Source organism: Pelophylax lessonae (assembly GCF_965119305.1).
Source record: "Pelophylax lessonae genome assembly, chromosome: 13".
Classification (NCBI taxonomy): domain Eukaryota; kingdom Metazoa; phylum Chordata; class Amphibia; order Anura; family Ranidae; genus Pelophylax; species Pelophylax lessonae.
In genome coordinates this window covers 140,704,163-140,727,660 of record NC_138780.1, presented here as the reverse complement: position 1 = coordinate 140,727,660, position 23,498 = coordinate 140,704,163, and the positions used below count along the sequence as shown (strand labels likewise).

At 40.5% G+C, this 23,498-nt stretch overlaps 1 protein-coding gene across 1 annotated transcript in view; it reads left to right on the top strand.

The window, feature by feature from the left end:
• The window catches only part of LOC309569441 (KRAB-A domain-containing protein 2-like), a 61,808-nt gene extending 40,193 nt beyond the window's left edge, over window positions 1-21,615 (top strand). Inside the window, exon 2 of the mRNA XM_082275271.1 lies at window positions 20,618-21,615. Coding sequence (XP_082131397.1) covers window positions 20,618-21,029 — 412 coding nt within the window. The 3' untranslated portion in view covers window positions 21,030-21,615. The remainder of the gene's footprint in view (window positions 1-20,617) is intronic.
• Window positions 21,616-23,498: the final 1,883 nt, after the last annotated feature.

Genomic DNA, 23,498 nt, shown 5'->3' with positions numbered 1-23,498 from the left:
TATACCGAAAGAGTAGTTGACGCTTAGAATAGAATTCCAGCAGAGGTAGTGAGTGAGACAACAGTACATAGACAAAAAGGAAACAGTATTCAGACAGAAAGGTTAAAAGAGAAACTTAAAAACAAAAAACAAACCAAAAAACCTCCCCCATAAACATACACATATAATAAAAACTGGTGTGTACATCTAGTAAAACCACATGTCAACACTAACAGCGCTACATAATAGATCACATAGTCCATAATGCGTCATATTATATTCATATAATAACAGTCCAGCCAGATAAGAAGAAGTCCGTAGAAGTCAGCCAATGACAAAACGCGTTAGGGCGTGGACACGCGGTGACCATAGCAACGTGACGTTCCGGACATCTGACGTCACGCCGAACCCGGAAGTCATACGGCGGTAGTAGCCGCAGCTTCGGCTCTACAACGGGACGGCGGGAGCCGTGCAGTGATCCAGCCTGCAGCTTTGCGGAGGTTCGGAGCTGTTTCAGAGAGATTATCTGCTTGAGTATACATCTGTTTTGGCCCTGTATCCCCCGTGGTGAGGTACGTGTGCACTACTTGGAGGGTATGCCGGTGTGGTGATGGTGCACAAATATCTGTATTGAGCACGGGAACACCCTATATAGGACTTTATCATCACAGATGTTTTTATCTGGCTGGACTGTTATTATATGAATATAATATGACGCATTATGGACTATGTGATCTATTATGTAGCGCTGTTAGTGTTGACATGTGGTTTTACTAGATGCACACACCATTTTTTATGATTGTTCTTATTTATAACGGCTGCTGACATCCGAGAGGTTTTAGATAAATGTGTGATTTTATATCATTTTATCATTTTATGTATATATACCTTTAATCGGATTTTGATATTTATACTTTTTATTACTGTATTTATGAGAGCTATTTATTATAGCCTGTAGCACCTTAGCGCCGAGTGGGTGAGACAAACAAGCATCCCAATGCGGTGTGTATGCTAGTTTTTTTACTCCTTTTTTTCAATGCACATATAATACCAAAAGTATTGGGACACCTGCCTTCACACGCACATGAACTTTAATGGCATCCTAGTCTTAGTCCATAGGGCTAAGAACTCACATAACTCACATAAATAAAGCAATCACATGAAATGCTATATCCTTTATAAAAATCAGTTTGAAATTTTTAGGAAATTTATCCTAATTATTTTTTTCTATTTTGAAGCAACCCTGTTTGACCTATTAAAGTGGTTGTAAAGGCAGAAGGTTTTTTTATTCTAATTCATTATATGTATTAACCACTTCCCGACCACCCGCTGCCTTTTTACTGTGGCAGGGTGGCTCTCCTGCGCAAACCGACATAGACCTATGTCGGTCGCGCGCAGGAAGCTAGGGGGCGAGCGCGCGCCACCGGCGTCATGCTCCTGCCCCCACTCGGCAGCGGGGAAGCCGATGCATAGGTCAGGCAGCTCTGATTGCCGCCTGACACCCACGATTGCTCCCCGCTGAGAGAGAAGGACGGTCGGCTGTTGTAAACACAGCTGACCGCTCTTCTCCCTGAAATTATCACAGAGCTCATGTGATCCTATATAGGATCACATGTCTCTATGGTCATTTCACAAGCTACACCCCCCACAGTAAGAATCACTCCCCTAGGCTCACATTTAACCCATTGATCACCCATAGGGTTAACCCCTTTCCTGCCAGTGTCATTATTACAGTAACAGTGCATATTTTTAGTGCTGATTACTGTAGTATTGTCACTGGTCCCCCCAAAAGTGTAACAAATGTCAGTCAGGGGTCCAATCTGTCCGCCGCAATGTCGCAGTCCCGCAAAAAATTACCGCCATTACTAGTAAAAAAAAAAAAAAACAATAAAAATTACATAAATCTTTCCCGTAGTTAGTAGACGCAATAACTTTTGCACAAACCAATCAAAATACGCTTATTGCAATTTTTTTTTACCAAAAATATGTAGCCGAAAACAAATTGGCCTAAAATGTAAAAAAATTTTGATTTTTGAGAATGTCATATAGCAGAATGTGAAAAATATTGTTTTTCTTTTTCAAAGTTGTTGCTCTTTTTTTGTTTATAGCGCAAAAAATAAAAAATGCACAGGTGATCAAATACCACCAAAAGAAAGCTCTATTTGTGGAAAAAAAAGGACATAAATTTTATTTGGGTACAGCATCGCACGACCGCGCAATTATCCGTTAAATTAACGCAGTGCCGAATTGCAAAATAGGGCCTGGTCATTAAGGGGGCAAATCAATCCGGTCTTAAAGTGGTTAAGATGAAAAGCCTTCTGTGTGCAGCAGTCCCCCTCAGCCTCCCTAATGCTTACCTGAGCCCCACCTCGATCCAGCGATGTTGCACGAGAGACTCCTGTGGCTCGGCTCGGGTGCCCCCATACCAAGCTGCTTGCTGTGGAGGCTTTCAACAGGAGGGAGAGGCCAGGAGCACCGAAGAGTGACCTGAGAAGAAGAGTATTAGGGCCACTCTGTGCAAAACCAACTGCACAGAGAAGGCAAGTATAACCAGTTTGTTATTTTTAAAATAAAAAATAAAAAAAACGCCTTTTACGCTCGGTTCACACTTCTGCGATGCAGGAACGCTGCGAATATGCAGCCTGTTCCCGCATCACATCCGCACATCTGGCAGTTCACACTGCCATATGCGATACGCAGGGGGTGTCAATTAAATGTTAATGACACCCCCAGTTTGATCGCATATCGCAGTGCGATTTGACAGTTCGCACAGGATCGGATCGCACTAGTGTGAACTACTGTGTGATCCGATTCTGAGGCGGCTAAAAAAATGCCTCCTGTGCGTGTTTGCTGCGGATGCGCTGCGAATTCAGCCATACAAAGTGTATGGCTGAATTCGCATCCGCACAGGAGATCGCATGTAATGAAGGAGCAGTGCGCTCCGAATTACATGCGATCAGTGCATCCGCAGAAGTGTGAACCGGCACTTAAGGACCGTAAGGTCGTGGGACGCTGTACCCAAATAAAACTGATGTCCTTTTTTCCCAACAAATAGAGCTTTCTTTTAGTGGCATTTGATCACCTCTGCGGTTTTTATTTTTTGCGCAAAAAAAGAGCGACAGTTCTGAAAAAGCCTAATTAACCACTTCTGGATCATATGATTTTCCCTCTTAATGACCAGATCATTTTTTGCGATTTAGGACTGCATTCATTTAACTGACAATTGTGCAGTCGTGCGATGTAAATCTCAAATAAAATTGATGTATTTTTTTTCCCCACAAATAGATCTTTCTTTTGGTGGTATTTGATCACCTGTGCGATATTTTATTTTTTGCACTATAAACAAAAAATGAGCGACAATTCTAAAAAAAAAAAAACATTTTTTTTACTTTCTGCTATAAAACATTCCCAATAAAAAAAATTAAAAAATCTAATTTTTTCATCAATTTAGGCCAATATGTATTCTGCTACATATTTTTGGTAAAGAAAAATCCCAATAAGAGTATATTGATTGGCTTGCGCAAAAGTTATCGCGTCTACAAACTAGGGGAAAGATTTATGTAATTTTTTTTCCTTTTTTTTTTTTTTTTACTAGTAATGGCGGCAATCAGCAATTTTTAGTGGGACTGCGACATTGCTGTGGACAGATCGAACATCTAACTGACACTTTTGAGGGGACCAGTGACATTACTACAGTAATCAGTGCTAAAAATATGCAAGGTTATTGTACTAATGACACTGGCAGGGAAGGGGTTAACACCAGGGCGATGAAAGGGTTAAATGTGTGCCTAGGGAGTGCTTTCTAACTGTGTGGGGGTTGTTATCATTGGATGAACACAGAGACCTGTGTTCCTAAATAGGAGGAACACAGAAAGCCCGCAAAAGACAAGCAGACTAAGGACATGGATTACTGGAACCATGTCCTGTGGTCTGATGAGACCAAGATAAACTTATTTGGTTCAGATGGTGTCAAGCGTGTGTGCGGCAACCAGGTGAGGAGTACAAAGACAAGTGTGTCCTGCCTACAGTCAATCATGGTGGTGTGAGTGTCATGGTCCGGCACAGGGGAGCTACAGTTCATTGAGGAAACCATGAATGCCACCATGTACTGTAACATACTGAAGCAGAGCATGACCCCCTCTCTTTGGAGACTGGGCCACAGTGCAGTATTCCAACATAATAATGTTCCCAAACACACCTCCAAGACAACCACTGCCTTGCTAAAGAAGCTGAGGGTATAGGTGATGGACTGGCCAAGCATGTCTCCAGACCTAAACCCTATTGAGTATCTGTGGGGCATCCTCAAATGGAAGGTGGAGGAGCGGAAGGTCTCTAACATCCACGGCTCCGTGATGTCGTCATGGAGGAGTGGAAGAGGACTCCAGTGGCAAGCTGTGAAGTTCTGGTGAACTCCATGCCCAAGAGGGTTAAGGCAGTGCTGGGAAATAATGGTGGCCACACAAAATATTGACACTTTGGGCCCAATTTGGACATTTTCACTTAGAGGTGTATTCACGTTTGTTGCCAGCGGTTTAGACATTAATGGCTGTGTGTTGAGTTAAAGCGCAGAGAGCATGATGAAGAACAAGGAACACACCAGGCAGGTCCGAGATACTGTTGTGGAGAAGTTTAAAGCTGGATTTGGATACAAAATGATTTCCCAAGCTTTAACCACTTGCCGACCGCCGCACGACTATCTACGTCGGCGGTCAGCCCCTCACAGGCAAAGTGACGTAGGGCTACGTCGCTTTCTTGTGAGGGTCTAGGGAGCGAGTCACGGACCCCCTGCGCGTGTGACCGGCGGACCCGATGTCCACCGGCCACTCTGCGATCGGCGGGGGAGAGGGAGAAAGTCAGGCAGCTTGTGTAAACAAGCCACCTGTCATTCTCCTCAGTGTAAAAACACTGATCACATGGATCTACTATGTAGATCCGTTGATCAGTGTCCTTACAGCTCAAGCCACAGCCAATCACAGTAGAAAGCACGCCCCTAGGGACACACACAGCCCCTCCCTCTCAAATAAAGTTAACCCCTTCACTACCAGTGTATTTTTACAGTAACAGTGCATATGTATAGCACTGATTACTGCAGTAATGTCACTGGTAACCCCAAAAGTGTCAAAAATGTCAGTCAAGGGTCCGATCTGTCCGCCGCAATGTCGCAGTACCGCAAAAAAATCGCAGATCGCCGCCATTACGCGTTAAAAAAAAAACAACAAAAATGACAAAAATATTTCCCTTTGTTAGTAAACGCGATAACTTTTACGCAAACCAATCAAAATACGCTTTTTGCGATTTTTTTTACCAAACATAGGTAGCATAAAACAAATTGGCCGAAAATGTTAAAAAATTTTGATTTTTACATTTTTTTTGGGGGGAATTTCATATAAAAAAAGTGAAAAATATTGCTATTTTTGCAAAATTGACGCTCTTTTTTTGTTTATAGCGCGTGATCAAAAAATCGCACAGGTGATCAAATACCACCAAAAGAAAGCTCTGTTTGTGGGAAAAAAAGGACGCCAAATTTGTTTAGGTACAGCGTTGCACGACCGCGCAATTGTCCGTTAAAGTCACGCAGTGCCGAATCGCAAAATACCCCCTGGTCAGGAAGGGGGTAAAATCTTCCGGGGCTTAAGTGGTTAAACATACCAAGGAGCACTGTGCAAGCGATAATATTGAAATGGAAGGAGTATCAGACTGCAAATCTACGAAGACCTGGCCGTCCCTCTAAACTTTCAGCCCATACAAGGAGAAGACTGATCAGAGATGCAGCCAAGAGGCCCATGATCACTCTGGATGAACTGCAGAGATCTACAGCTGAGGTGGGAAACTCTGTCCATAGGACAACAATCAGTCGTATACAGCACCAATCTGGCCTTTATGGAAGAGTGGCGAGAAGAAAGCCATTTCTTAAAGATATCCATAAAAAGTGTCATTTAATGTTTGCCACAAGCCACCTGGGAGACACACCAAACATGTGGAAGAAGGTGCTCTGGTCAGATGAAACCAAAATCTTACATTTTGGCAACAATGCAAAACGTTATGTTTGGCGTAAATGCAACACAGCTCATCACCCTGAACACACCATCCCCACTGTCAAACATGGTGGTGGCAGCATCATGGTTTGGGCCTGCTTTTCTTCAGCAGGGACAGGGAAGATGGTTAAAATTGATGGGAAGATGGATGGAGCCAAATACAGGACCATTCTGGAAGAAAACCTGATGGAGTCTGCAAAAGACCTGAGACTGGGACGGAGATTTGTCTTCCAACAACACAATGATCCAAAACATAAAGCAAAATCTACAATGAAATGGTTCACAAATAAACATATCCAGGTGTTAGAATGGCCAAGTCAAAGTCCAGACCTGAATTCAATCGAGAATCTGTGGAAAGAACTGAAAACTGCTGTTCACAAACACTCTCCATCCACCCTCACTGAGCTCGAGCTGTTTTGCAAGGAGGAATGGGCAAAAATTTCAGTCTCTCGATGTGCAAAACTGATAGAGACATACCCCAAGCGACTTACAGCTGTAATCGCAGCAAAAGGTGGCGCTACAAAGTATTAACTTGGGGGCCCCGAAGGTCTAAACCAGCCCCGCTCACCCCTGTATATCCAACCTTTAACAGTGGCTGAACTTACTAAGGCCCCCTTTACACGGGCTTTCCGATCCGATCCGCCTGTCAGTTTTTCAGGCACACTGGATTGGATGCTCCATGCAGCCCTATAGACAGCTCCGCTGACACCCGCTGCTATCTTATTAGATCCTGTCCATGAAATACGGGCGGATGGAAACCCTAATTTCCATCCGTCTGGAGGATCAGAAATAGGGTTTCCATCCGTCTGGAGAATCGGATTGGATGGGATCAGATGAGAACGGACAGGCGTTCCGTTCTTATCTGATCTCCCCATAGATGACAGCGGGGCTCTGACAGCTCCATCTCCGCACACAGAGCCGAGACAGAGCTGTCATCCGCCTACTCAGCGGGGATTGGTGGATCGATCCCCCGCTGAGCAGAACGGGCTCCGTGGGGCACACCGCCCGTGTGAAAGAGCCCTTACTCACTTTATTTCTGGATGCTTTAATAAACTGCCTTGGTCGTAGTAGCCATTTTCTTGAAGCAAACTTTAGCTCTCGTAAACATTTTAAATCTCAGGAAAAATGGCTGCTGTGATGAAAAGCTGGACTCCAACTGGAAAAAAAAAAGCTTCTTGTCTGATAGTAGGAAGTGATGGGCTGCCAGGAGGGCGCTTTGTGTGCAGCTATGCCAGAGGCACAGTGGACTCAGGAGCTTAGCCCTGCTAGGAGGGGGCTATTATAACAGTCTGTGTGGTCCACAGACCACTGCAAGAGGAAGATCTATGTAAATTCAAGACAAACAATGCGATTGCAGGCTTAAGGTAAGGATGATGATATTCACTCTCACTCATTTGACTGTGATGAACAAAAAAAAAAAACATGACACAAATTAATGAATTTATATATATATATATATATATATATATATATATATATATATATATATTTATTTATTATCATTATTATTATTATAATATAGGATTTATATAGCGCTGACAGTTCACGCAGCGCTATACAACTTGAGGGTAGACAGTACAAATACAATACACTTTAATACAGTAGGAATCATATATATAATATAATATCACAAAATGACACTACTAACGTTGAAGGCTAATTTATAAATGGCTTCATTAGATTTTAACTGCTTGCTATCCAGGGCAATTTTACATTTCTCACATACATGGTAAAATCAGCTTTTATTTTATTTATTTTTTGCTAGAAAACTACTTAGAACCCCCAAACAATATATATTTATAAAAATCAAAACATATCCACGCTAGATAAAAACGAGATAACAAAGTAAGCAGCCACTATGATTCCAGCTGTACACATTATAAAATTTTAAAAAGCAGCGCTAAAAACAATATGTGCAGTGTAAAAACCGTATACCATGCACGTATACAGTATTAGTCTCGGTTCACACTTCTGCGATGCGGGAACGCTGCGAATATGCAGCGTGTTCCCGCATCGCATCCGCACCCCTGGCAGTTCACACTGCCATATGCGATACGCAGGGGGTGTCAATTAAAAGTTAACGACACCCCCAGTTGAGATCGCATATCACAGTGCGATCTGCAAGTTCACACAGAATCGGATTGCACTAGTGTGAACCACCATGCGATCCGATTCTGCTGCGGATAAAAAAAAGGGTCCTGTGCGTGTTTAGTGCGATTGCGGTGTGAATTTAGCCATACAAACTGTATGGCTAAAATTTGCACCGCACAGAGATCGCATGTGATTTTAGGAGCAGTGCGCTCTGAATTACAAGCGATCTCTATCATCCCACTAATGTGAACCGGCTCTTACTGTGTAATTATCACAAATTAATTGAGCAATACAAATAAATCAAACAGTGAATCACCTAAATATCACTGAAATAATAAACTATCAAAAAATGGTGTAATTAATTATTAATTAAAAAAATGTGCAAAATTTGAAAACAAAACAAAAAATCCTTTGATAAATAAGTGTCCATAGAATATAGATAAAGTTGACTGACGAACTCCGCCACCAAACACCAACACTTAGCATACGCCTCTTACCAGATAGCGTGGACCACAAATTATAATGGACATGTGGTCATGTGGTCATGGGCATATAGACATGTGTTAACCTGGCATCCGTAGTGGGCAATGGCTGCTTGGCAGCAGCTTCAAATAAGTTAGGGATGAAAATAAATAAATTAAACAAGCATAGTAAAGCCCGTATGGATGTGAATCTCATTTTATTTAGATTAAAATGAAGTACCTTAAAAAACTTGTAAACAAGCAAGTACGTGTAAGATTACTGAGCAGATTGTCGGCTCGTATAGAGAAAAAGCCTTGAGTTCCAGCTTGGCATACGTGATGTCGTCAGAATAGGCCAATAATAACATTTAAGGCTAAGATGTTAACCACTTGCCATCCAGGGCAATTTTACATTTCTCGCGTACATGTTAAAATCAGCTTTTTTTTTTTTTTTTTGCTAGAAAATTACTTAGAACCCCAAAACATTATCTATTTATAAAAATCGAAATATATCTGCGATAGATAAAAAAAAGCTTTAACATAGCAGCCACGATGATATCAGCTGTAAACAATATAAAATGAAAAAAGCAGCGCTAAAAAATATATGTGCACTGTAACAACAGTATACCATGCACATATATAGTATTACTGTTTCATTATCACAAATTAATAGAGCAATACAAATAAAGCAAACAGTGAATCACCTAAACATGTTAAAATCAGCATTTATTTTTGCTAGAAAATTACTTAGAACCCCCAAACATTATGTATTTTCTGCAAGCAGAGGCCCTGGAGAATACAATGGTGGTTGTTTCAATTTTTTATGTCACATGATAATCTCGCAGTAGTTTATCAAATGCAAATTTTCAGGAAAAAATACACCAAAATGAATTTTAGTGCACATAAACACAATATAACACCCACCTTGTTGGTAAATTATAAAAGATGATGTTTTATATTTTCATCGAGTAAAAAGATATGAAACATGTCAAGATTTAAAACTGTGCATGCCTGGGAAATGGTGACAAACAGCGATACCTAAAATTGTTCATAGGTGACGCTTTAAAAACCTTTACAGTTTATCAGTTTAGAAATAAAGCGGTTGTAAAGGCACAAGGCATGCAACTTCTGTGTGCAGCAGCCCCCCCCCCCAGGCCCCCCAATACTTACTCGGGCCCCCTCTCAATCCAGCGATGTTTACGAGAGCCATGCCTCTCTGGGGATTCACACTCCTGATTGGCTATTAGCAGCAGCGGGAGCCATTGAGCCAAGTAGGAGAAGGAGGGGGCGGGGCCGAACCACGGGTCCATGTGTGAATGGACACACAGAGCAGCTGCTCAGGTTGGGTGCCCCCATAGCAAGCTGCTTCCTGTGGGGGTACCCGACAGAAGGGAGAAGCCAGGAGCTCTGGCGTGGGTCCCGAGAAGAGGAGGATCCGGGCCACTCTGTGCAAAACCAACTGCGCCGAGCAGGTAAGTATAACATGTTTTGTACTTTAATTAAAAAAAAAATTACAATCACTTTAATCATAAGCTCTGGTGCTATAATTATGGTTCTCACTACAACATTCCTAGTGATACCTCACATGTGTGGTGCAATCACTGTTTACATATGCATGCGGTTTCTACATGCACTTTGCATTTGCATATAAGCACAGGGGGATGGGGTGCTTTAAAAAATGTTTACATTTATTTTCTTTACATTTTTTTTTTTTTTACTCAATTTGCTATTGTGAAGGATGAGCAACACACCTTGTGATAGCTTATGCAGTGACAAATACTATTTTTGGAGAGAATGGGGTCTGCTAGACCGCTGATCCCTCCTCTGCTCTCAATGGCAGCTGAGATCTGTTTGACTGGTTGTTTCCCCCAGTCTGTATCCACCAAGGAGATGCAGAATTGTAACCAAAAGTGAGGAAATCCTTGTTACTTCTGGTTTGATTCATCACAGAGAAATGGACGTTTCTCCATCTCCTCTGTGGGCAGCCTACCCAACTGTTTACAGTGGTTCCAGGCTACCGGTAGAACAGGAGAGCCCAGGAACAGCGGTGGGTGGTATTGAGAGGGGGGCCCCCTTCTGAGCCCTATAAAAGTGAGTGGGTGGTTGTAGAGCCACTCTGATCATGTTTGCATGAAAGCCGATCTCCGTGAAGAGGAAGCAACTGGGGAAGAGCGTGGCTCCACATTGGAGAACCAGGTACACACTAGGGATGATCGAACGGTTTGGGTCGACCATCGGTTCGACCCGAACATTGACTGTTCGAGGTTCGGCCGAATTTAGAACTTTTTGCTGAAAAAGTTCGGAATTCGGCAACCAGAACCGACCAAAATGCAATGGGCCAGGAAATGGGCTTTAAAAGCCTGTGATTGTACCAGAACCATTAGTAAAAGCCAATTGAGGGGGCAGGAGAATGCTAGGAATGTGATTGAAGTGACTAGGGGTCCCTAGGCCAATCATTAGTGAATACGCCCCCCAGTATATAAGATAGCCCCCGCCAAATTCCTAGCATTGTAATACAGGGACATGGAAGAGAGTGGAAGCAGTTCTGTTAATTTTACTTTAAAAGTGTCATTTAGCATTTATTAGTGTGAGGAAAGGGATATATAGTGTAGTTAGGGTGCTATTTTCCACTTTAGTTAGATGCAAAAATGTAGTTTCTGTAGGGAAAGTGTTAAGTGTCAGGGGACTGTAGTGTAGTGTAGGGTTAACTGACACTGACTGCTATGGCAGGGTGACAAAACCCTTCCATATCAGGGTGACCGCTATAGAGAAAAGATTGTTTTCTCTTAGGTCACATTCAGTGCACTAATATGGCTTCTCGCCTGTCAGCCTGCTTTTTGGCTGCAGGCGTTTATAGGGATTTTTTGAGGACAATTTTGGAGTCAGGCATGACATCTGAACTTGTGTATTGGGGTATATATACACACACATGTCTGTATATATACACCTGCACATATATAGGTGTGAAAGGAGCAGAAAACTATACTTGCGCTAATTAAATAATTAACACCAATATGGTTACGCTCCTATCACACCTATATATGTGTATGTGTAAAATACATATAAGTGTGTGTGTATATATATATATACCGCTATACAGAAGTTCAGATGTTTTGCCTGCCTCCAAAGAACCCCAAAAAATGCCCAAAAAAGCCAGCGCCAAAAAAATATTTTACACATACACATATATAGGTGTGATAGGAGCGTAACCATATTGGTGTTAATTATTTCATTAGCGCAAGTAGTGTTCTGCTACTTTCACACCTATATATGTGTATGGGTATATAAACATATAAGTGTGTGTGTATATATACCCCTATACAGAAGTTCAGATGTTTTGCCTGACTCCAAAAAAATGCCCAAATAAACACCTGCGCCAAAAAAAAAAAAAACGCCCAGGTGTGTTATTGCAGGTTTTTTTTGGGCATTTTTTTGGGTTCTTTGGAGGCAGGCATGACATCTCAACTTCTGTATAGGGGTATATATACACACACACTTATATGTATATATACCCATACACATATATAGGTGTGAAAGTAACAGAACACTATACTTGCGCTAATGAAATATTTAACACCTATATGGTTACGCTCCTATCACACCTATATTTGTGTATGTGTAAAATACATATAAGTGTGTGTGTATATATATATATATATATATATATACCCCTATACAGAAGTTCAGATGTTTTGCCTGCCTCCAAAGAACCCAAAAAAATGCCCAAAAAAAACGCCAGCGCCAAAAAAATATTTTACACATACACATATATAGGTGTGATAGGAGCGTAACCATATTGGTGTTAATTATTTCATTAGTGCAAGTAGTGTTCTGCTACTTTCACGCCTATATATGTGTATGGGTATATAAACATATAAGTGTGTGTGTATATATACCCCTATACAGAAGTTCAGATGTTTTGCCTGCCTCCAAAAAAATGCCCAAAAAAACGCCTGTGCCAAAAAAACAACGCCCAGGTGTGTTATTGCAGGGTTTTTTTTGGGCATTTTTTTGGGTTCTTTGGAGGCAGGCATGACATCTCAACTTCTGTATAGGGGTATATATATACACACACACTTATATGTATATATACCCATACACATATATAGGTGTGAAAGTAACAGAACACTTTACTTGCGCTAATGAAATATTTAACACTTATATGGTTACGCTCCTATCACACCTATATATGTGTATGTGTAAAATACATATAAGTGTGTGTGTGTATATATATATACCCCTATACAGAAGTTCAGATGTTTTGCCTGCCTCCAAAGAACCCAAAAAAATTTCCAAAAAAACGCCCAGTTGTATTTTTGCAGCAGGCGTTTTTTTGGGCATTTTTTGGGGGTCTTTGGAGGCAGGCAAAACATCTGAACTTCTGTATAGGGGTATATATACACACACACTTATATGTATTTTACACATACACATATATAGGTGTGATATGAGCGTAACCATATTGGTGTTAATTATTTCATTAGCGCAAGTATAGTGTTCTGTTACTTTCACACCTATATATGTGTATGGATATATATACATATAAGTGTGTGTGTATATATACCCTTATACAGAAGTTCAGATGTCATGCCTGCCTCCAAAGAACCCAAAAAAATGGCCAAAAAAACCCCTGCAATAACACACCTGGGCATTTTTTTTTGGCGCTGGCGTTTTTTTGGGCATTTTTTTGGAGGCAGGCAAAACATCTGAACTTCTGTATAAGGGTATATATACGCACACACTTATATGTATATATACCCATACACATATATAGGTGTGAAAGTAGCAGAACACTATACTTGCGCTAATGAAATAATTAACACCAATATGGTTACGCTCCTATCACACCTATATATGTGTATGTGTAAAATACATATAACTGTGTATGTATATATACCCCTATACAGAAGTTCAGATGTTTTGCCTGCCTCCAAAGACCCCAAAAAAACGCCTGCTGCAAAAACACACTGGCGCGATTTTTTTTGGCGCTGGCGTTTTTTTGGGCATTTTTTTTGGGTTCTTTGGAGGCAGACAAAACATCTGAACTTCTGTATAGGGGTATATATATACACACACACTTATATGTATTTTACACTTACACATATAAAGGTGTGATAGGAGCGTAACCATATTGGTGTTAATTATTTTTTTAGCGCAAGTATAGTGTTCTGCTACCTTCACACCTATATATGTTTATGGGTGTATATACATATAAGTGTGTGTGTATATATACCCCTACACAGAAGTTCTGATGTTATGCCTGCCTTCAATAACCCCCAAAAAATGCCCAAAAAAACGCTTGCTACAAAACCGGCAAGGTGTGAAAATAGCGAAGCCATATCCCTGTTCTATAAGTGACCTAATACAAACAATCTTTTTGGTTTATGGTTCTGGACATGCTACAGAGCTGAAACTTCTCAGGTACACTTTTTAGACCCCTCAGACACTAAATCAAAAAAATCTCTTTTTTTTCAATAATTGGCTCTCTATTAAAAAAAAAATGACAATTTTTAAGAACTTTTTTTTGTGTGATTAATAGTCCCTGGGGCATGACCCAGAACCCTAGGCACTTTTTAGGGGCATTTATTGGGTTTTAGGGCTTCAAAATGGTGTTTTTTGATTACCGAAGTTCGGGTCCCATTGATTTCAATGGGGTTCTGAAATCCGGGTCGAACTTTTGGGAAGTTCGGGTGTTCTGGTCGAACCGAACTTTTCGAAAGTTCGATCATCCCTAGTACACACTACTTAAAAATGCTAAGTCTCCTTTGCCACCCAGGCAGCTGATGAGACAGAAATGACACTTTTAATTGAGACACACTATACGTACACACTGTAGAGGTTTATTCTTTCTTCATGTTTTATGTCTGAGGTTTACAACCATTTTAAGATAGGGAAGATGCCATTTGTACTCACTTGTATGCCTGTGATGAATGAAAACACACAACTTCAATATGTTCATTCACATAGTTGCCATAATATTATACTGTAGTTATAGTGTGCACAACAAAATTAAACTTGCTTATAAAGTTTAAAGTAGTTGTAAAGTCAGGAAGTTTTTTTTTATCTTAATGCATTCTATGCGTTAGGCTAAAAAGCCTTCACTGTGCAACAGCCCCCCTCAGCCCCCCTAATACTTACCTGAGCCAGATCTTCCTCCAGTAATGTGCACGAGTGTCCCGGTCGTCTGGGATTTTCCCTCCTGGTTGGCTAAGACAGCAGTGCAAAGTCAGTTAGCTAATCAGGAGAGAGAGGGGGTGGGGCCGAATCATGGCTCCATGTCTGAATGGACACACAGAGTTGGGGCTCGGCTTGGGTGCTCCCATTGCAAGCTGCTTGCTTTGGGGGCACTCGACACGAGGGAGGGGCCAGGAGAGCCAGCAAGGGACCCAAGAAGAGGAGGATAGGGGCTACTCTGTACCTAGATTTGACTAATATTAAAGCAATATTAAATCCTTGTTGTTGTTTTTTAAATAATAAATATGTAATATTTGCCTCCTCTGTGCAGTTGGTTTTGCACGTAGAAGCCTCCTCTTCTTGGGTCCTACGCCGGTGCTCCTGGCTCCTCCCTCCTGTCAGGTGCCCCCATGGGAAGCAGCTTGCTATGGGGGCACCCAAGCACTAGTGCTCCTGACCCACGGCTCTGTGTGTCCATTTACACATGGAACCGTGGCTCGGCAAAGAATGCATGAAGGTAAAAAACCTTGTGCCTATTTCCTCAGTACCTGTCTCACGATGTAAAAAGTCAATTGTCCCTCACGTTTTGAGCGCTGCGAGGGCTTGCATCCCAGTGCTCTGGAAGACAACTAGAGTACCGTCTATTGGGGACTGTATGCGCAGGATGGAAGACATTAACAGAATGGAGAACCTCACCCTCACGAGGCAGCATCGCAAGGAACGATACGATAGGATTTGGGGTTACTGGAATGTCTTTGTATTATCCGATAAGGGCAAGTCTCTGATGTGTGGCTGATTACTACACCGGGTGTGCCCGTGGGTCTGTCCATGCCGGGATCTGCCCCATCTGGTTCTTTTCCCCCCCCTCCCCCATCCTGTCCCATCCTTTCCGTCATCCCTTCTTGTTGTTCTTGTTTGTCGCCCTGTCTAGGGCTCTGCTTTCAATTCCCTTTTCTCTTTCTGTGAAAAAATTTGGGAGCAACGGTCGGGAAAAATCTTTCCCTCCTATACGTTCCAGCTCCTCTACCTGTTTACATAGGGCCTGGTTATCCGTGACTTTGGGCAGAGGTGTTCGCACTTTACCCGACTCTGGGGCTGGATTCTTGGCCTAGGCCAGGTCCGTCTTTTTTGTTCAATGTGATGTTATGGTTTAAAGTTTCTATATTATGTTGATCCTGCTTTGGATATGTGTGCATAATGTTTTACAGATTGTCTCTCAGCTGTTGTTCCTTTTCTAAAATAAAATATTTGGAAAAAAAAAAAACCTTGTGCCTTAGCACACACTAGTCGTTTCTTTTTTGTTCAGAAAAAAAACTGAAGAGCTCAGGAGAAGCCGCTATACTAACTGTCTGATGGTAATACAGTGATCTTTTCTGCTGTGTTACTGTGTTCTGACAGATCACACCCCAGCTAGAACACACCGGTCATTGGCTGAGAGCTCTGATTAGATGCCGATCAGCAGACCTTTTTTGGTCATGGCCCTTCAGCCAGATTCTGTAGGACTGGCTGCTGTACACATGGGCTAAATGTCGGCCAGTTTCTATTTAACCAGCCGATGCCGCCTAATATTCTGCCCATGTGTACAGCACTTTAGTCTCTTGCAGTCCCTTTACAGCAGAAAAGACTGGGGGAGGGAAAAGAACGAGAAGCAAGTCAGTTCTTGTTCTAACAAGGCACAAGCTGATAGGAAGGGAGGACAGAGTGACAGAGAAATGACCTAATCAGCAGTGTAAATTTTTACATCAAATTTCGATTGAGTTTAGTTATAGTCTTTTGACTGAAATGCCATTTTAGTTTTAGTTGTTTTTTTTAATCTTTTGACTATAAAATTCCATTTTAGTTTTAGTCGCATTTTAGTCATCTGAATTGTTTTAGTTTTAGTCCTATTTTAGTCTACTAAAATCTCCAGTACATTTTAGTTGTCTAAAATGTAATGAGTTTAGTTAAATTTTAATGCATTATTTAGACGTGGCTTTTAAGACAACAAATCATGACCTTTTTGTCTTCAGGCCCACTTTAAAGCTTATTTATAGACAAATAGGGGTTTCTTTACTAAAGCTAGAGAGGACGAAATTAGTCACATTTCTGCAGAGAAACCAATCAGCTTCCAGGTTTTATTCCTAAAGGTTAATTAGACCAGCTGAGGTTAGAAGCTGATTGGTTTCTCTGCAGAATTGTGACAAATTTTACCCTCTCTAGCTTTAGTAAATAAACCCCATAGTGTTTAAATACATTAAGTGGGGTACACACTAGTATAAAATCTGCCGAAAATTCCCGTCCGAGGTAAAATCGTACTATTTTCGACTAGTGTGTACACAACTTTCAGCAGCTGATGCCGACATTTTCAACAAAAAAAAAAACGGAGGGACTAACACCAAAATTTTTATCGTCCGTCCCCAGACGACCAATTTTCGTTTAATGTGTACTCAGTACGTCCGCGAAAAATTGTATACGAAAGACCGCGCATGATCTGAAGTTGCTGATGACCCAGAAGTCTAGGAACAAATGTCCCAAAAAAAAAAAAACGGATGAGAAATTTCGTGAACATTTATGCACTGTCAACTAGAAACGGTTATGAACGCTGAGCAAAAGAGAGAAAAATCGGAGGATATTTCGTCCGAATTCCGTCAAGTGTGTACGGGCCTTTAGGCAAATGCATTCTTACTTGAATCTTGGTTTCCTTTGTAGATTACTTCCAGATCTGTGCAGTAATCCAGCATAAAGCAATAACTGTACTTTGGCTCTGTGCAGGAACTTCCTGTAATAAAGACTGGTCACTGCTTCTCTCTCTCCTTGTGCAGGGCGACTGGTCTTGTCTCCGCCCCTTCCTGTAGTTTTCTGCAGGCAATCGGTAGTTGCTGAGTCCTACACACAGCTCTGTTCTGTGCACACAATAACAATGTCCTCGTTAAATTTACAAGGTAATATCTAGGTTGGCAAATGCGTTTGGTTGACACAAAAAAAATCAATTTATTTTCTTTATGGTTATTAGGAAATATAATTGAATGAAAGTTTGTGTGCCAAGGGATCAACTTTAAGTAAGTTGTGAAACAAGGCGGGATATCTGCAGGTGTTGGTCCATCTATATGAATCCTCATTTCAGCATTAACCCCTTGCTGTTGTTGGAGGATGGTACCAACACAGCATGGAGCCGGCATTAAGCACCCTGCTTATAGATGTATTCTCTGTAATTATTCCATTGTGTGGTTAATGTATGAGTGGTAAAGAGGGAAGATGAAACAAGAAAATATTGGCATACAGTGGGTGGCTAATTATAGTTATTAATCCTGTAGTTCCTATAACAGACATAAAGACTTACATTCTATAAACGCTACCAGCTTGTAAAATCCCTTTTCTGTAAATTAGGCCAGATTTTCTTACAAAAGAACATACAGATTAATTTTCACTAGTGAATTTTGATATGATTAAATGTAATTTCATGGGCCTTTGATGATGATTTTGTGAGGGTTAAGAAAGAAGGCACGAGTTATACCGTATTGTTTATTATGTATGGTTTCTATATATATATATATATATATATATATATATATATACATATACACACACCAATTAGCCATAACATTATGACCACCCACCTAATATTGAGTATGGCCCCCTTTTGCTAAAACAGCCCTGACCCATTGGGGCATGGACACCAAAGTAACATCTACATGAATGGCAGGACCCAAGGTTTCCCAGCAGAATATTGCCCAAAGCATCACACTGCCTCTGCCGACTTACCTTCTTATACCGAATCCTGGTGCCATCTCTTCCCCAGGTAAGTGAGACACACTCCCGGCTATCCACATGATGTAAAAGAAAACGTGATTCATCCGACCAGGTCACCTTCTTCCATTGCTCCGTAATCCAGTTCCGATGTTCATGTGACCATTGTAGAAGCTTTTGGCTGTGGACATGGCTCACCATGGGCTTCACAACCTCATTCAAAAAAAGCTGCAATGCCCATTTTTTTCTGCTTTCATTACATTAACTTTATGGACAACATGTTCACTTGCTACCTAATATATCCCGCCAATTTTCAGATGCCATTGTACTTGTCAGTGGTCATATTGTTATGGCTGATCAGTGTATATACACAGTATACACACATATATATATATATATATATATATATATATATATATATATATATATATATATATATATATATATATATATATATATACACAGCTCAAATAAATTAGAGGAACACTTTGAAAACACATCAGATCTCAATGGGGAAAAATATCATGCTGGATATCTATACTGATATGGACTGGGTGATGTGTTGGGAACAAAAGGATGCCACATCGTTTAGTGGAAATTAAAATGATCAACCTACAGAGGGCTGAATTTAAAGACACCCTGAAAATCAAAGTGAAAAAATTATGCAGCAGGCTAGTCCATGTTGCTGAAATTTCTTTGCAACAACTCCTTTTGAGATGGTGGTGTCCTGGGATATTTCCTCCTAGATCTGGAACAGGGCATCACTGAGCTCCTGAACAGACTGAGGTGCAACCTGGTGGCATCAGATGGACCAAAACATAATGTCCCAGAGGGGTTTTATTGGATTTAGGTCAGGAGAGCGTAGGGGCCGTTTCATGATATCAATTCCTTCATCCTCCAGGAACTGGCTGCATACTCTGGCCACATGAGGCCTGGGCATTGTCATGCACCAGGAGGAACCCAGGACCCCCCGCAGCAGCGTAGGGTCTGACAATGGGTCCAAGGATTTCATACCGATACCTAAGGGCAGTCAGGGTGCCATTGTGTAGCCTGTAGAGGTCTGTGTGTCCCTCCATGGATATGCCTCCCCAGACCATCACTGACCCACCACCATACTGGTCAAGCTAAACAATGTTACAGGCAGCATAATGACAAAGTGTTGCCCCTCTCAGGTTTTTATTGCTGCTTCTAGAGATGGTGGGGAGATTTTCCCCTCACGAGGACTAGAACAAATTTTATTTATCTGTAAAATCTTCCTATGTATAGACATCAAAAAGCTTTGAGATTGCTGTCAGGTCCTGGCTGCTGGGATGTCAGCATTTCCAACAGACTGAAAACTGTTACTCAAGTGACACTCTATAGTATTCCCCTTTTCCCCCTCTCCAGCTGCCACATAAATAAAGTAGGGAGTTGAAGGAAAAAGCAGAGGAGCTGGGTCAGCACCGACTGTAATTGAACACTCCTGGAAGAGGGGAGTGCTATGAAGTGCAATGACGAAGGGGGCTGTGCTAAGGAATTGATCCTTTCTGATGTAGTCAAATGTTATAGCAATTTCAGAGGCACATTGGGGTTCATTTACTAAAACTGGAGAGTGCAAAATCTGGTGCAGGTCTGCATAGACACCAATCAGCGTCCAAGTTTTTTGTCAAAGCTTAATTGACATGCTGAAGTTAGAAGATGATTGGCTGCCATGCAAAGCTGCACCAGGTTTTGCACTTTGCAGTTTTAAGTAATCAACCCCATTGTCTCAAGTAAAAGTACAAGTAAATATAAAAAAAATAATTATTGAAATGAAAAGTGCTGCAAGTAAGCATTTAAAACACCTACCGTATTTTCCGGCGTATAAGACGACTGGGTGTATAAGACGACCCCCCTAATTTTCATCTACCAGTAATACTTATACTTAGGTTACCTTGGAGATATTATACTCGGCGTATAAGACGACCCCCCATTTTTGGGGGATTTTTTTGAGGTTCAAAAGTAGTCTTATACGCCAGAAAATACAGTAATTTTTCTGTTCTTTTATCTGTAATTTTATTTTAAGCTGATGACACCTCTCTTTATTTAGTGTGAAATTTAGAAATATTGTAAAATGTTCATTGTTTCAGACGTTTTTTTCAGAATGTTTTCATTGTATTTTTTTCCCTACAGGTACAATACAAACACATTTAGGATCTACATTACAGGTGCAAAGAGGATCAGAGGCGCAATGTCTGTAGTAAATAAACAGCTCTTCTACGACTGTTTTCAGAGTTTACTCTCAGAAAAGAGAAAAGATAATTCCATTTATCTGACACCTGAGAAGTACAGTGAAATCATTGAACAGGTAAAAATTGCCAAACTTGAGAAGAAGAAATCCTCCTTGTGCTATCGCCCTTTGAAAAGATTTCAGATATGTTGCATTGGAGATGAGGAGAAATGTATTGCTCCATTAACTCAAACTAATACAACCATTAGGTATTATATAACCAATGAAGACATGTACAATGTGCTACTCGAAGCTCATGTCAATACAGGACATGGAGGAAAACACAGAATGTTGGCTAAACTGAAAAAGGGCTAAAAAAATGTGACCTAGGAGGTGGTTCTCTTGTTCCTGAAGTTATGTGTCAGCTGCCAGCAAAAGCTTGGCACTCAAAAGAAAAGAATTGTCCTGAAACCAGTTAAATTCTCTGAGATGGAAAGTCGGTGTCAGGTTGATTTGATTGACATGCAAACAATGCCTGATAACCGGTTTCAGTTCATTATGGTCTACCAAGACTATGTCACTAAGTTTGTCCAATTAAGGCCATTAACTTCAAAAAAAGCTGCTGAAGTTGCCAAACAACTGTTGGACATTTTTTGCATTTTTGGAGCACCTTCCATTATACAATCAGACAGTGATAGAGAGTTTCTACTGGGCTAATAGCAGAATTAAAAAATTTGTGTCCAAGTTTAAAAGTCATTCATGCAAAGGCACCTTTTGTCCAGAACCTACCGTGTGATGAAACAGATGATCCATCAAGAGATACACAATATGCTCACGGCTTGGATGGATATGGAAAAAAAACAACTAAATGATCAGAAGGACTTTGTTTGTCCAGATAATAAAAAAACACATAATATCATGAAAGCATATACCAGTCTCCATATCAAGCCATGTTTGGTCGGAGCATCAAATAGGATTGTCCACTTCATCTCTTCCTAATGAAGCTGTAAATGAACTTGAAACTGAAGAGGAACAGGAAGCATTACTACACACAATAAAACACAGGCAATATGAAGTTGGAATGCAAGATAATGTAGATATGGTTTCAGATACTAGAGAGAATAAACTTTGATTGGTCTCTAGCGAGAATACCAAATCTGAGGACCAAAGACGTGCCAAAAATAGGTATGGCTGGATTAAACCAGCCATATCTAAATTAAAAAAAAAAAAATGTTAAACAAATTTACAAAATGTCCCATCAGATTTTATGTTGCTTTGATACTGTGAAGTTATCTATTGAAACTGTACTTAAAGCTAAACTCTATGCAGATATCAAAGACAGAAATGAATGCAGTTCTGCATGAATTAATTTATTATTACGGGTACTGTATGCTTGTAAATGCAAACAATTTAAGTACTTAAGGCTGGTCATAGATGGATAGAATTTCGAAAGAAAATTCTAAGTTTTAGGAAAATTTATATGAAAATTCTTATGACATTTTCAGAACACTTGAATTAAAATTAGAATATCCTCAAAAAGTTAATTTATTTCAGTAATTAAATTCAAAAAGTGAAACTCATATTTTATATAGATGTGTTACACACAGAATGATATATTTCAAGCATTTCTTTCTTTTAATTTTGATGATTTTGGCTTACTAGAATATTACATAAGACCAATAAAAAAAAGGATTTTTAATACAGAAATGTTGGCTTCGTGAAAAGTATGTCCATGTACAGTATAGTATGCACTCAATACTTAGTCGGGCTCCTTTTGCATGAATTACTGCATCAATGCGATGTGGCATGGAGGATCATCACTGACTGTGGAAATTTTACACTGGACCTCATGCAACTTGGATTTTGTGCCTCTCCACTCAACCTTCAGACTCTGGGACCTTGATTTCCAAATGAAATGCAACATTTTCCACAGTCCATGATGATTTGGGGAGCCATGTCATCTGCTGGTGTTGGTCCACTGTGTTTTATCAAGTCCAAAGTCAGTGCAGCCCTCTATCAGGAAATTTTAGAGCATGTCATGCTTCTCTCTGCTCACCAGCTTCACGGAGATGCTGATTTCCTTTTTCTAGCAGGACTTGGCACCTGCCCACACTGCCAAAATTACCAATACCTGGTTTAATGATCATAGCATCACTGTGCTTGATTGGCCAGCAAACTCGCCTGACCTAAACTCCATAAAGAATCTGTGGAGTATTGTCATCAGGAAGATGAGAGACACCAGACCCAACATTGAAGACGAGCTGAAGGCCGCTATCAAAGCAAATTAGGCTTCCATAACACCTCAGCAGTGCCAGAGGCTGATTGCATCCATGCCACCCCGCATTAATGCAGTAATTAATGCAAAAGGAGCCCTACCAAGTATTGAGTTCATACTATACTGTACATGAACATACTTTTCAGTAAGCCAACATTTCTGTATTAAAAATCCTTTTTTTTATTGGTCTTATGTAATAATCAAATTTTCTGAAATACTGAATGTTGGGTGTTCACTAGCAGTAAACCATAATCATCAAAATTAAAAGAAAGAAATGCTTGAAATGCATCGCTCTGTGTTTAACGCATCTATATAATATATGAGTTTCACTTTTTGAATTGAATCACTGCAATAAATGAACTTTTTGATGATATTTCAATTTTAGGAGATGCACCTGTACACTGTTAAAAAATTTTCATTAAAGAAAAATTTTCCATTCTGCTCCTTCAAATTTTCTCATCACTGCAGTCGAAAACAAAAATCTATTTGACCCACAAATTATTATAAAAATTAACAATTTGTCTTAGAACATTCTTTTGCTAAGAACTTTGGTTTGAAAATCTACTCAT